The 15,953-nt window shown below is 38.8% G+C and overlaps 1 protein-coding gene across 1 annotated transcript; it reads right to left on the bottom strand.

Annotated features, from left to right (window-relative positions):
* Positions 1–39: 39 nt before the first annotated feature.
* On the bottom strand, positions 40–14,439 carry LOC108681812. Its single transcript, XM_018170887.2, has 9 exons — positions 14,003–14,439; positions 13,467–13,640; positions 12,801–12,931; positions 10,825–10,930; positions 10,002–10,217; positions 9,390–9,570; positions 8,440–8,848; positions 4,368–4,494; positions 40–3,591 (listed from the first exon to the last, which is right to left on the bottom strand). Exons 1-9 carry the CDS (start codon positions 14,300–14,302, stop codon positions 1,477–1,479), a joined length of 3,759 nt encoding a protein of 1,252 aa, XP_018026376.1. The 5' UTR covers positions 14,303–14,439; the 3' UTR covers positions 40–1,476.
* Positions 14,440–15,953: the final 1,514 nt, after the last annotated feature.

Here is a 15,953-nt window from a genome sequence, read left to right as displayed (position 1 = left end):
CAAAACAAAAAGGAAATTTTAAGTGAGAACGCTGTGATGTGCAACCGCGTTATTTTCTGACAGTACAGATAGCTGATTCTGCTGAACAGAAATTCTTCATACTGACCGTACGCTTCAGCACTAAAATGAATAAAAAAAATTAGGCAGATTCAAATATGACAGGAGTGAAGGCTTTTAAATATTCAATGAGGATCTGGGCGAAAAAACCGTAGTTTATCCGTTGTAAGGTTTAAACAAAAACTTACAAGATTCGTTCATGCTTAATGAATGAATGGATGCCTTATTTTACATAACGGTATACCTAATGTCATGGATCTAGCTGATAACACGTGCATACCGACTAGGAACTTTCGTCAAGGATACGAAAAATATATTCGTGTGATCTTTCGCAGAAAAAACAATATTCCACTTGAGACATAGACGATTATTTTCATTGAAGCTTTTGGATAAAATTAAGCAGAATACGTTCTGATGAACGATGAGAAGCGTTCGATCGAGTTGATAAATTTTCACTTGAATTGACACTTACCGTTATGCGGGAAGTGATTACGCTACTGAAAGAATCTCAAATACGTTCAGTAAACCTTGATAATTCTGAATAAACGTTCCTGTAACGAAGTACATCAGAACAATCGGTTTCCATGTCAAATGAACTTTCCATTTAGATTTTTCTTATATAGTTAAACACATTAAACGTCTAGAAACACACTGAACAAAAACCGCTTCAAGAGTCAAGTCTCTGAAAATGTAGACGCGTCCTCTTGACCTCGTTATAAATCACATTAAATCAATTGAAGGATTCGTAGGTATGGTCGGGAGAAACAGAAACCTACAGAAATTAAAAGCAACGTCACTTCGTAAAAATATCAATAGAAGCAGTAGAATCTAAATTAATTTGGAACGTAATACATTATTAGAAAATAAACATAAAAGCTTTTTTTCAGAGTATGACCGTGGGAAAAAACAATTTCTGGATGTGGAACTTTCTTTCAGACATAACGCACGTCCTTTTATAGCGCATGTCTTTCTCAGAGGTTTGACTTGACCGAATACGTCATACCTTACGAAATTAGAAGTTCACACGTATTTGACAGGTGGTTGTGTCGAACTTCCATTGAATGCAAACGAGGTATATCTTAGAAATACATGAACGACAAAAAATGAATTGGGCTAAATAAGTTCGTCTTCGATTCGCTTAAGTAACCCGACAGAATGCCTTGTCTCCTGAGTAGCAATGAAAGCAAATAAAACCTATTTACATGTCTTCGTTCAATGTAAACTGCATAACATCAAGTGCAGTTTGGTGAGTAAGTGAAGTTCGCGGGCACGATTCACATATATAACAATGGTCAGACATAGTGATGATTACTTTCTTGGATGCATAGGTACACTTAAAAGACATTTTGAATAATCACAGACATGATTATGTAGAAAATTAATCCTTATCATCGGACAGGAAAGAACAAATCATTAGCATCAGAACGATGATTGACGCTCAACTCTCCCGGGTGACTCTAGCGAGAGATGAGTAATGCTAACATGGCCTTTGGGTCGCTTAGGGGTGGCAGGAGGCGGACGTTGTGGCGTTTTGAAAACGCTTTGTTCGAAATTACCAGAGGGCATCGCCGTGACATGTGTGACATTGACAAAGTTTTCTTTGAGGGGTGAAACTACGGCCACCATTCTGGGGCGTCGCGATGCACTGCAATTTGCGAAGTGACGAGGCGTGAGAGACGCACGAGGACGAGATCGTTGTTGAGATAAACTATTTTGTTGACGTCGTTCTGACACCGCAGGTCTGGGCAACGCAGGGCAGGCGCCCATGGGAGTGGCGCACACTCGAGACTGCCGTCGCTGCTGCGTATTGCAGCCCAGCTGGTTGAAGAGTTGCACGTTAGCTGTAACTTTCTTCTGCTTCTTGAGAGCAGCAATGGACGGGCGATTACCGTCTTTCTGTTTGCCTAAGGGAGTTCCGCTTTCTGAGGTCTCGTTGCAAATTTGACTTTCGACCTCTTCAAGGAAATCTGAAGCAGTTACCCAATGTTCGTTCTCCATTTCAACGGATGAAAGTTCATTCAAAGTAACACCCGGCATGACGCTAGGCAAGGAATGATCATCCATATTTCCAGGACTGAGCTTATATTGAAGTTCTTCGGGGTTACCTGAAAGGTTGGGAGTGGATGGTTCAACATTTGCATTTACTAGAGTGGACTGTGTTGAGAGTGGGGGCGTGTCTTTGCGAGGTTTTACTACAGAAACATCAGCTTCCATAGGACGCACAACGAAGGGAAGGCCGCAACGCACTGAATTGGGTCGGCCACGTTTCAAAGAATGCGATAGCGGAGACTTAAGCAGCGCTTCCTTCAGACGTGGAGTGCGAGCACCCTTGAGGTCAGTTGGAACCTCGACTGAAGTGCACCCTTGCTGGCTTTTAACTACCAATTCTTTTGACCGTCTACGGATTGTCCCAATTTTACGGGCGCTCGGTGACCGAACAACACAATTTTCTCCGCTTCTCCGTCTACGGATCTTCAGTTCCCGGTCTAACCGTCGTGACAAATTTTCAGATGGACTTATGCCAAGCAAACTGCTTTCTTTCTTCATTCGATCGTACGCACTCTGAATGATTTCATTGTGATTTAGGGAAGCGATGGAGGTTATTTCTTCATCCCCAAACAAGGATCGTTTGAGTTCATCAAAAGCAGCGTCGTCCATTTGCTTCTCCAAAGTCTCCACCGCACCTTTGATGGTTTCATACTGACTTTCTAGAGTCACTAAATCGCTTCCGCCTCTCGCCGGGGGTTCTACAACGACTGGAGAGTCGCGCGAAGTTTGCTTAGTCTCAGCAGGCTCAACGTAAGGGGAGGGTCGGCTTGGAGTATCGGACTCCCCGTCAAGCTCTGACTGCAGCGCGAGGCGGGCGTTGCGAGCTTTACGTCGAGCCCGTTTGCTACAACGACCTGAACTCTGGCGAGGAGTGAATCCCTCACTAACCGGCGTAGCGGGGATCTCTAATTGGTCTCTGTTAGGAGTGGCAGCAGTAAACTTCATGGATGAATCTATGCTTGGAGTTGTCTGGAACTTGACGTGGTCTTCTGCTTTGCTCACTTTGAGAGGCGTCCGAGAAACCGATTGTTGCTCAGAGCTGCGAGAAATAATTTCGCTTTTGCTCTTGTACAAAAGAAGCGGTTGTATTTCACCACTCATAACTTCGATATTTGTTTCAACACCCTTTATCTTTGTTTCATCTGCCAGACATCGTTGACTTGTGATTGGAGCTGATGAAGCGATAGGTGTTTCGTCTGAGGCGTAAGGGTATAGCACTAGCGTTGGCTTTTTTTTAGGCTTAGGCTCAATCATTTTATCGGACTTGACGATCCATTTCTCGCCAATGCCTACCAGCATCTCGCCTAAGTTCGAATTGAGTGATCGGCGTTGACGTGGTGAACACTTTTTGCTTGAGGACAGCGAAGGCTCAATGAAGACACCAAGGCTGGGGTGACGTGCGAATGACGACCGACGAATGCCGCTTGAGGATTCCCGTGTAGTTGCCGAGCGTCGAACTTTGACGACCGCCGTGGCCGGCTGAACCTGCACACACGGCAACATGAGCGGCGAGTACGCGAACTCTGTCTTCGAGATAATATTTATAGATCATGCAAGATTCACAGAACTTTTTAAAAATACTATTTTACTGTCAAAACATTAATGTAAAATATTTATAGCTGTAAAATTACCATGATTTAGAAAACAAACAATTTTTTCCAAACACCGATGTCTAATAATCAGTTCACCGTCTGCAGACGTTTCTCCGTTAACGATCCACATCGGCAAAAGTATCCACATGCATTGCTTTATCAACTAAACCTCTCTGTCTGAAGGATAATTTCAGCCGCAGTGATGCAAATCCTATTCTAGCTATATACAGGTTATACGGCAATCAACTGAAAGCTGGTGCTAATCTTATATAGTCAACAGTTCAGTGAGAAGGTAATTTCAGATTATAAACTTGCCATCGAGAGATCAATAAGTAATTTTGAACCTAACCTCTGACTTGAATCAAGTTGAAATGCAAATTCTCCATGTCCATGGGAATAACAGTAAATATAGATCATTATCTACAATCAAAGTACATGGAAGACAATTGAATTTTCTCGGATTCGATTCTTTCTTCTTCCGAGAAAAAGGTAAATTGAATAATTTGAAAATTATAACACGGCATACAGCTTGCCCAGGTGCAACTGACACCACACTTCAGAACCGCTACTTCAAAAACATGTATGGGGCGCTAGCTTTGTAGGAACTTTGAAATTACGTTAACGCATCCCATTAAAATTTTAAAAAAGTAACAAAAAATCTCGCAGTACCTGAGGTGGAGGCATTTTAGGGGACGCCGCGACGGCGGCCGCGTAGGAGAGTCGAGCTGTGCCAGAGCGCTCCATGGGCGCTGCTCCCAGACGAGCTTTCTTCTTCGGCAGGTCTTCATCGTGGATCCTAGGTGAAAATAATTGAATTATCTTATTTGACCAATATACTATAAGTGAATGCGTTTTTTAGCGGTTCATGTATATTATAAATTGGTACTCAATACCAATATAAGTTTGATTGAAGACCAGAGCATGCCTGCTTATTAACAATCTTATTTGTTTCTTCAATGAGTGTAACGAAATTTCTTGCTGTCACCGGGAGATCAAAAAGCAGGTTACCAAATGACATTTTAATGGAATGCAACGTTTCGAGCGGGTCTCCAGCTATCAGCCTCTGAACTACAGTATTCGTCCGGACACTGAAATTATTTTCAGAGTAATTTTAACTTGGTTTTCAAACTGTATTCCCAATACCCTTGATTTGTACTACTGTCATTCCAAAAGTTCAATTTCGAGTGTTGCAAAACCCTTTACCCGCTTTATAATGAGTATTGTATATTCGAAACGTCGCATTCCATTAAATGTAATTTGGTAACCTGCTTTTTGATCTCTCGGCGCCAGCAAGAAATTTTGTTCGACTTGTTGAAAAAAAAAAACAAATAAGGAGATTATTAATAATAAAACATGCTCTGCTCTTCAATCAAACTTACATAAAAGGCTTCTGCCGAAATACAACAATAACAATATAATATACAAATAATAAGTAATTTCGGATAGGAAACGGATCTAGCAAGTAAGGTCAAGCGATGACCAATTAAACACAACGACACTTAATTGACAGGAAGGACACGGTCGCCCACAACCTTATGATTATTATTTTCTTGGAAGCACAACTCTAGCTGCTGCGTATCAAACATTTTTTCAATGGAAAATTATCTTTCGGGAGAATTACAATGGTTCAAACATTGATTTCGTAACACAGTTCGCGCAATTTTGGCCTGTGTCATGGAAGGAAACGATAAAGCACCTAAAGGCAGGGTAACTTCGTCCGCGTGTATGAGGTCAGAGTACTCGTAACGTTTTAATTTAAGTTCTAACGACGGTGATCGGTCTAGGGAGACGCTCCTACCGCAGGGCACTGAACAGCAGACCAGCGGCGATGTATGGTCAGCCAGCACAGAGGTCAAAACTTGTGGGTTACACGTCAGGACAAGTCGCGTTCGAAGGGACTCAGTATCTCGCTTTCTTTAATGGACACCGAGAGAAAGTCTACAGTTGCACTCTGGCCACTCCATAAAGGTACAGGTTCCCATCTGGCAAGCGATAAGAACCCCAGTAACTTGCAACTAGCAGCTGGCATAGCATATAAAAGCAGGTGGACTAGATTTAGTAAATTTTCCTGTTTAATTTGTAGCTTGAATGTTTCGTTTTAGTGCTCTTGTAATTGTTCGGCCGCAAGATTTAGTTCGTAACGATGATGTACAAGGTTCTCATTTCTTCGTTGACGGTGACGGAATAATCAATCAACCAAGTGATGACGGACTAAGGTTAGCTTTATAAAGGGCTTTCAAACGCCTCTCTGAGTACGTTGGAAGCTTTCTAGCCAACAAGCTTCTCAACCCTCGTAAATGTAAAGCTGATAAATGAGAACCAGAGAATGAACTTTTTCCATTAGTTGGATGTCTGATGACGAAGAATAAATTCATTAGTCATTAGTCGGCAATGACCTGCCGCCATATCAATAGAAACTCTCGCTAGCTACCATAGTCGACGAGGAAATAGAGGCGTCGATCAGGGTAGAATTAGCAACACGACAGCACCGGGCTTGTAGGCTCCCGTTTCGTTAACCCCTCTCTACCGATCCCAACCTGCTCTGACCGAACGAGAGACTCTCGTAATCATTCCACAGCAAAAGTTTTGATGTAGGGCGTGTGACAATCATAGACAATCAAAAATGGGTGAAACCTTATACACTAGCTCGGCTCCAAGAAATAAAGCAGGTTCCAACAAGTAACTGTTATGTATCTTCCCCAATTTTCAATAGATCTTCAATAAAGGAAGGCGCGGCGAGTGGGTTCAGTTGCGAGGTCTTCTATTATAAATCAATTGAGCAAAATGTTTAGATTTTCGAGTTATTTTGGTTATCCGAGCCGTTACTTGAAACATCGACAAATGGTTACTCTCATGTTTACTGCTCATCAACTTTCTAGTTTATTGTAGTAATCGGTAATTATTTGGCCGTTGTATGCATGCCATATCTTATACAGATTTTCAGTTTCAGCTCTTTAATTTCTGTCTGAATTTCGTTTTAAAATAATTTCCGGGTAACACGGCACTATGACCTTTATCTGTAAATAACACATTCAGATGGGATGTCCGTAATTCGAAAGCATAGACGATACAACTCGTTAACAATGCTATGTCTTTACGAATGTGCACTATCAAGTTAAGCAAAGTAAGTTCTAGCGCTCATTTATCAATAACCTATAAAATAAAGTGTGGTTAGCATTAAAGATGAACCAAAGATTGGCGGTACGCCGATTCTTGACGTTGCAGAATTTTTAATAGCCAGCAGCGAGTTACAAATCTGCAACTTGCTGCTCCAATATGGTCGTCTTAACCACTCGGCCCCTAGTTTCCGCACTTAGCCGCAGCAAATAAATTTCAACGTCTCATTTTGAAATCACTATATTGATGATAATTAGATGGTTGATTAATTAAAATTTCTATTTAATTTAAACGAGGCGCGTATTATTTTAATTAAGCCTACAGGCCTAAATGGCTTTTAGATTTATCACTATTGAGCCGAAGAACATTCAAAACATACGAAATGAAAAAAAAGTTAATTCAATTAAATGTGCGATTACTTCGATTTAAGCCAAGTTGATAAATTTTCCGAGTAAATTGTTCCAATAACACGTAGGAAAGTTACTATAAATTAGTTTTGGCCCAGATCATTTCGTTTGGAGATTCCTTTCCTATTCAAAGAAACACTTGGGAGTTTTGAAACTCCTCTATCCCGTCAATTAGACAGACCTCATCCTCTACAAGTTGATCCGTATGTAAAAATGTAAAGAAATAAAATAAAAAAATTATAAATTTTCATGGTTACATTACAACAGAGCTTTAGAATAACCAATGCTTATCTCGATGCTATGCTTTCAGATGATAACATCAATATGCTGGACGGAAGAGGTTCAGACATTTCTGTTAATCTTGTGGCCGTGCTTGCATTTTTGCAGATAAATTAAAGCTGCACTGGTGTTGGAAGTTCAAATTGAAATCGAGTTTTGTCAATGCAAATAAATTGTAATTTAGTGTAGATTTTATAATCAAGCCTTAAGTATTGGGAAAGCGAAAAATATAAGAAATTCATAATAGGTTAAAAACATGCAATTAAATTAAAGACAATCAAAGAGCCAGACAATCAGCACTAATTCATAGGCGTAATGCGGTAAATCTGAAGCACACCATGCACATAGTTCAAAAGAAACAACTGATTTGAATTCGACAAGACAATTTAATTAAGCATCAAATATTGATTCGACACAGACGGCACATTAAATTCTAAGGTTATTTTGGAAGAAACGTGCGGTTTAGTTTAAAACAATCACAGGGTTTTTTTTCTAGCGTATGGAATGTAGTGAGGCTTGAAGCATTCAACATAAACCAATGCACGTCGTAAGTCTTAAAACATTAAACACAAAACAGTGAATGAAAAACAAGTGCTTGAAGCAATTGACAGAAATAAGGGAATGTAACAAGGTTTGGAGCACTCAACAGAAAACATGGAATGTGACAAGGCTTGAAGCACTCAACAGAGAACACGGAATGTGACAAGCATTAAACAGAAAGCATGGAATGTAACAAGGCTTGAAGCACTCAACAGAGAGCACGGAATGTGACAAGCATTAAACGGAAAGCATTGAATGTAACAAGGCTTGAAGGCTTGAATAATTCAACAGAAAGCATTGAATGTAACAAGGCTTGAAGGCTTGAATAATTCAACAGAAAGCATTGAATGTAACAAGGCTTGAAGGCTTGACTAATTCAACAGATAGCAAAGTCTCACTCTCCACTGGAGAGCAGTACGCTGCTCTTCCGCTTGCCAGGACTCCGCAGCCGGAGAGGAATGCCATCCCCAAGGGGATGAAGGCTCGGCTTGGCGTGACTAGGGGAGAAGAGCAGCACTGGGGAAGGAACTATGGGGAGACGAGATGGGCTTCGTAATGGGGAAGATGCAATTTGCACGCGGCCGGCTATGGAGAGATGTGGTGGGGAAGATACGGCGGGGAGACGATATGGGTGACGATTGGTGGGAGCTAAGCTGGTGGATCGAGAATGTGGAGGTGGGGAAGAAGTGTGTCGGGTGATACGATGTTGTTGGAGGGGATGGGGGGAGTTGGTGTTAATGGGAAGATGTTCAGGGAGAGCAGCAGCAGCTTGGGCCCCCACCACACGACGGAGACCAGACATCAAACCTGGAGCAGTGGATGGATGATGAGACAAATGAACTTTAGGCACAAAAATATTAGCCCTATGAACATTGCAGATTAATTAATAAGCAATAACATTTAGCCTGAAAAACTAATAAAAATAACCTTATACAAAAATATCAATCGCATGAGAACGTAGACTTGAACGATACTAGAGAAATCTTTGTTAAGAGGAAAGCAGCAGGGACCAACTAAAAACATAAGAACATACATTGTTCTGGAGTGTGATGAAATTTTCCCAATATTAAAGCCTTACAAGCAATCAAGCATCACAAAGACTTCATGAGAGGTATCAAGAACAAGGTTCAGCAAAGAGAACGACTTAGGATGCGTTTTCTAGAGATGGAATTTCCTAAGAATTGTCTTTGGATGAATTTCGATTTAGCTTCCACTGTCAGCCGACAGGTCGTATATATGCTTAAATTTAATCTTTCATCATCAACTATTAAATTTTATGAAAAATGACATTAGAGCGCCAAATTGCTAACAAGAAGGAGTTATAACACGGGAGTGCTACTGAACTGACGATGAATGGAAGCACTTCTCCGCTTCTTGTTCTTAGGCAGTGCTGCTATAGCAACCCGCGGGCCGTCAGTGGCGTCCTGCGCCTCGTTAGGCGCGGACGCGCGCAGCTGCTGCTCCTGCAAGAGGCTTGACCACACGTCTACGTGGACCCGACACATGCGATGTTGGTGCTTGATCAGCTCCTGAAAATTGTCATATCGATGTTAGATGGGTTGTTCCAAATAATATCGCACAAACAAAGCAATTCTGAAGTTTTACAAAATCACTCCAAACCATAAAAGAAGCGTTCGAGATTGCGTGATAGTCCATACACACTAAATGAAATTCTGTATGTGTGATCTTGTCACTAAAATTCTGTGTTTCTAAATTATTCATTCAATTATTGTAAATGTTTGCAATCACGTACAAATATTATATTGCTGCGTTATATCGCTTCAATAAGTATAGTCTATGGACTTACTGGTAACGTTTTTCGTCCTTTCTGAAACCATGACCTCACCAGTTTTTTATTTCTTCCAGTTATATTTTACAACAACTTAAAAACTAATTTTTTTATTCTACTTCCTCCTCTTTTGCTTATAATCCATGCCAAGGATTAATTTTCTCTCATGACCTGCATTATGTCGATGTTAGCAGCAATGATGTTGTCTTCAGTGATAGCAGAAGCATCGAACTTAGACTTCCTACAGCCGGTGGGGTTGTTGGTAGGGTTGGTCGTAAGGGTGGGGTGGCTCAGGGTCATGGGGAGCAGGTTGGGTGACAGGACAACGGCCAGGTTGTACGCGTCCATGCGATTACTGCTGCTCTCTTGCACTATCTCGTTCAGGAACTGGGGAACAGAAACTATCGAGTGAACGAGAAAACAAAAAAGTGTGCAAGTAATGAAATATTTATGAACAGGAAACAGTGAATTATGAGTAATCATTTGAATTTCTGAAAAATTTAACCGCCATGATAAAATACGTGCAAGTCTTACTTAAATCCTTATCTGGTAGAGAAGACAACATTTAACTAACCACAAATTGTAAGCAGGAGAAGGCAGCCATGTGAAAAACATTTGAAAATCTATAGAAAAGGTTTACAGTACTAAACCATTAATAATACCTACAACAATTTAAGAATGTTGAAATGGTAAATACTTAGTGTTTGAAATGCAAGGACAGGGCTGAAAGTACCGTAAAGTGGGGTGCTTTCGGCCACCGGGGGTGACTTCAGCCACCACTACAACAGAAACAAATGGCAGCAAAGCAAAATAATAAACGTTGGCCAATGTGACTGGGGTGACCTTGTCCACCGGGGTGACTTTGGCCAACATTTATTATTTTGTTTTGCTGCCATTTGTTTTTGTTGTAGTGATGGCCGCAGTCACCCCTGGTTGCCGAAATCATCCCACTTGATGGTACTTACTCAAGTACAAATAAGTGAATTAGTCTCACATTGAGGAAATATACAAGGCAGTGCTGACTGGGTGACGGCAGCAGCAGCGAGCACAGCACCAGCCCTGCCACACGCGGCTCTCCCTCCTCCAGCGTCAGCAGACATCTGATCAAGAGCATCTCGTATACCATCATGTCCGTTATATAATTAGTCTGCTTAAATTGCAAGTACAACAAGAATTTAGAAAGTAAAGAAAACGTCCAAGAAAGTTCACCATATCGTTAGAGTTTACACCATCATGTCCATCATATTACTAGTCTGCTTAAATTGCAAGTACAATAAGAATTTAAAGCAAATAAAACGTCAAAACAAATTCACCATATCTTTAAAGTTCACCATAAAAATGTTTTCATTGAATAAATGGTTAACTTGCTGGGCGTTTTCTTTGTTTTTAAATTATTTTTCCATCAAGGTAAGTCAAAGCAAGTCCATCACATGCCGAAAAAAGCTTTAGTCCGGGTATAAGATGAATGCTAGCCTGAGTCAGAAGTATAGTTTTTAACATGAACTGTAAAGCAAACAGGACTTTTTTTGAACAAATATTTCACGAAATTTTCTAGCTTCCAATCTTAAGTGTATAAATATAAAAACCCCATCTTGTAAACTTAACATCTCATTGGTTAAAATTCAGAATATTTGCAGTTTTTAATCAGTTACATAACTTTGACAACATTGATCAATTTATTTTTTCCTGATAAATTATTGAATCAGCTAAGCCCTTAATTACAAGGCCATTAATATGTAGCTCTTTTTTTCAAAGTCCCAAAATTGTAGGTACGGTAGTAGATGTTGATTAAAATATTTTTCCAAATAATCGAAGGTATTTTCAACTTATAAAAAGGCATTTGTAAATTCAGTCAATAAATACTGTCCTATAATGTTTGAACTTTGTGTAAAGAAATTGGCCTCCTTTCATTTCAGAGGCCAGCTAAAATAATCATGCCTTGGAATGTCATGATGTCAGCATATATGAAGGGCAGTCCCAGTATATATAAACTTCACCTCGTTGATACATAAATATCTGATAACTTGGCAAAATTATACCCCAAAATATAAATTTGAAACAAAATCTGAAGCGAACGCTAGAATAAGGGTCCTAAAAATACCAAAAAATTCCATTGAGCCATGTGCACTTATTAAGATGAAACTAGTATTAAAATAATCTGGTGTGACAGTTGAATTTTCATTCATGGCCATGAACTCTGGCAAATTAATAAGATTGTAACGGACTAAAATGACAGCGTGGAGCCAATTCATTACCCAAGCTTCAGAGTTTTTCATTCACTTCATCGATTTAAACCTCCCATAAAGCAGATCATGAGTTCACCAACAATACATCCCTCTAAAAGTCCTGTAAATTGGAGAAATTTATTTAAATTTGCCAACGCAAAATATGCAAAGGAATGAAACACAAATTTAAAATGAAGTATCTATAAATGTACATAAAATATATGGAATATGTATATGCAAAAAATATTCCTGGTTTGATATGGCAGAAACCAAAAAGTTATTATTATTATTGTTAGTTATTATTATAACTATTAACAAGATCGTTTTGCACAAATCTTCTTCAAACCAATAATTATCATGTAAACTAGCGATTACCAATAGTTGTTTCAAACAAAAAACAAACATACTGAGAGCCATTTTATAGGAACAGTTCAAATTGAATATATTTAGCTATACAGGTAAAGTCACATTCATAGCCAGCACCACAAGAGCTGAGAGACATGGCTGACCAGACACAACTGACTAGGCTCTTACTACTGCCCTGACCTGATCGAGCGCAACAGCAAATGAAACTCACGAAATTCTCACCTTACCTTCTATGATTATGATCAACAAATATCAGTTTTAACAAACGCCAAATGGTAAATAATGAATTCCAAAAAATTTACTACAAGCATATGGAGACGACTGAAAATAAAATGCAACTACATTGTATTGTAAGACTAGAACAAAAAACATAACATACCTGAGCATACGAGTGTGTACGGATGTCTCAAGAATAGGCTGGGGAAGGCATCGAAAAAACTGCTTAATGAGACAAGCAGCGTCCACTGCATGTATATTACTGGGCAAACCTGCCCCACTATCCACCAGTCTCTGAAATGTAACAGAAATCAACAAATGCACCAATCAACGTAAAGGCACCAACGAAGGCAGCATGTGACCAGTCTCTGATAGGCAACAGGTCCATGTCAATGCATCAAGAAAAACAGCATATACATGTATACTGGTAGCATCTGAAACTCAAGAAAATGTAATAATTTGTAAACCCTACAATCAGAATAACAGTCACCTATATATATATATATATACCATATATCATTGATCACGTTCCTTTCTCATTACCAATCCTTTCTCCATTTATTTTGCAGTAATATCACTGAATGCACCACAGCTACAATCAAACACACATCCTTAATAAGGCATTGCTATCGGAGCTAGGAGTATGCAGTAAAATGTAAAAAATGTATGTGAAATCTCTTGTAAAACCTGGAAAATTTATTCAAGGTTTGATGGGTATATAGAAAAATTAATACAATATTATTGTAACTATACAGATAGTGAATTTGTAAATTAAAAAAAATATCAGGATCTAAAAATTGTGCTGCAATGCAACCATTTATGAAGGAACCTTGATTTCATTCTGTCGAGATGAGGATCCAGCTTTCCTGAAGATGCCTTCCAAGGTAATGTGTTTCCTCAAGACATTGCAGCTGTCAACAAGAAACTGAGGCACTTGTACGCAGTTGCCATCAGGCAGGGAGGCCTTGCATTGAGGTGACTGTGACAAACCAACTCCAAACACCTGCAAAACAGAAGAAATTAAAAGAAAAAAATAATTTGGAGTAGTAACCATGCACAAAAATAAAATATTCAAATTATATCTAGATTAAAGCAATAAATCCAAAGCAAAGAGTGATTTTACATCTATAACATAGCTATACTGACCAAAATAATTTTGCTTGATACTGAGAATCTACTTAGTATTTCCTTAGTATTTGTTTGGGACATAGCAGTCTCAGGCCACGGTGGATCACCGCCTACTCTTACAAAGAAAAATTCCATGACCGTTTATCCCAAAATTTGAACATCAAAAATAAAAATAAAGCAAACTTCTACTATATCAGAAACATACAAGTTTTTTACTACAACAATTTCACTAATGACCTTATTTTGAAGCACCATGTTCTTCTTTTTTGTGCTGTTTCTGTTTTTGGAAAATGGGGATTTAGGGTTATTGCGGAAACCATCATGTTTTGGAGCCACAGGGCTCTCCTTGGACAAATCATGTTCTTTCTTCTTATTCTTGACATTTTTGTTAGCTGGGGCCACACCAGTTCTGCCGAGTAATTTAGCTCCATAGCCTTGCTTCTTGATGTCAGTCAGAACAGGCGAGTCAAGGATGCCCAGCTTTGAAAGCTCTTCCTTGACTAGTTCTTTGACATCTTCTTCATTCACCAACTCCATCACCACTTAGCAAAATTAAGATATCAGCAAAAGTGACCTAAAATTCATGTTTTTTGTCATGCAACAGTAGAAACCATATTATTCAAGATAGGGCTAAAATAAGTTTGTTAAATTATAGATGCCGCTTCTGAAATCATTCAAACAACAATTTCATTAATGTTACTTCAAAAACCAAGTTGCATAAACAATAGAGGCTGCTTCTGGGATAATAAACAGAACACTTTTATTAGAGTTACTACAAATGCATTGGCCACAATCAGCATAAAGGTAAAATTAACTGAAAACTTGACAAATTTGTTCACCTATCCTAACAAGTTGGTTCATGATCACTCAAATTGCATAGTATAAATTTTATAACTAAACATTGAAGGTTTTTGAATTTCAGTTAAAGTTGTTCTCATAATTGCATCACAAACTTAGAAAACTAATATGATAGAACAGGGGAGCGTAATTGTAAAAAAAAAAAACAATCAATTGATAATTAAGACTTGCAAATTATCATTCAAGATGATTTTAGATTGCAGTGGGTTGGTGGAAAACCTAAGAACATGTCAATATCACTAGTAAAAAAACTTGATTTACAATCTGGATCATGGGCATGAGTAGTTTCCCAATGCTTGTTGATAATTTCATACAAGACAGTGACCCTTTCCTAATTTTATTTTGTGCAAGTCAATTACAACACCTTTTTTAAACCAGATTTTACAAAATACACCATGGAATGATTTTTCCTTTTCAGACTGTAAATGAATCAAAGTACCGTATATAGTCCAATAACAATCAATTGATCAGGTTGGAATATTTGTGAATGTAGTTTATCAAGACCCAGTTAACAATACATATATGAGAACAATTATGGTCATGGACACATAAATCATCATTAAACAAATTTTGGAGCATCACCACATGGTGGAATTAATCATCACCTAACTAAATGGAAAATATAAATGTATTTCCACTTATTGCCTTCCAGTGTTGGGCTCATCCATTCTCACAAAATCTTCTAACCCTAAATAATTTAATAAATTCAGACAACTAATAAATTGCCATTTACTGTGAAACCCTACCTTGCAAAAGCCCTCCTTTCTGACCAAACAACCTCATGAACATTGGGAAAATATGCTCTGCTGCATGACCGTGCTTTGCTATTTAACGTATGAATTACCATAAATAGTAGTATGCCTGCTGCAACTGTGCGATAATTGCATCATTGTGCCTCAGGTACATACAGGGTGTCCAAAAAAAAAACGATACCCAACTTTGAATCGCTGTAACTCAAAAAGTAATAGAGTTAAAAAAAATTTGGAAGGTCAGGATTTGTTCCCTATGTTTTTCTGCATCTCTCCACCAAAAATCAGACAGATCGATGTAGCCATAAGTGTTTGATAGAACTTTCAGTGACATGTGCTAATATCGTGCTTGCGCAAAATTTTAGCAAGATCATTTTGCATAATCATTATGTTGTCTTGACATGCTCTCTTTTCGCTGTTTTATTTTTTGTATCTTTGGTGAGACAAAAACATGGCAATCTTTGGTGATAGACAATCATGACAATCTTTGGTGAGACAAAAACATGGCAATCTTTGGTGAGAGACAATCATGACAATCTTTGGTGAGACAAAAACATGACAATCTTTGGTGAGACACAATC

The sequence above is a fragment of the Hyalella azteca genome, unplaced genomic scaffold (genome assembly GCF_000764305.2).
Source record: "Hyalella azteca isolate HAZT.00-mixed unplaced genomic scaffold, Hazt_2.0.2 contig1591, whole genome shotgun sequence".
In the NCBI taxonomy this organism is placed as follows: Eukaryota; Metazoa; Arthropoda; class Malacostraca; order Amphipoda; family Hyalellidae; genus Hyalella; species Hyalella azteca.
The sequence above is the reverse complement of the archived record's forward strand: the minus strand, read 5'-3'. Positions and strand labels throughout refer to the sequence as shown.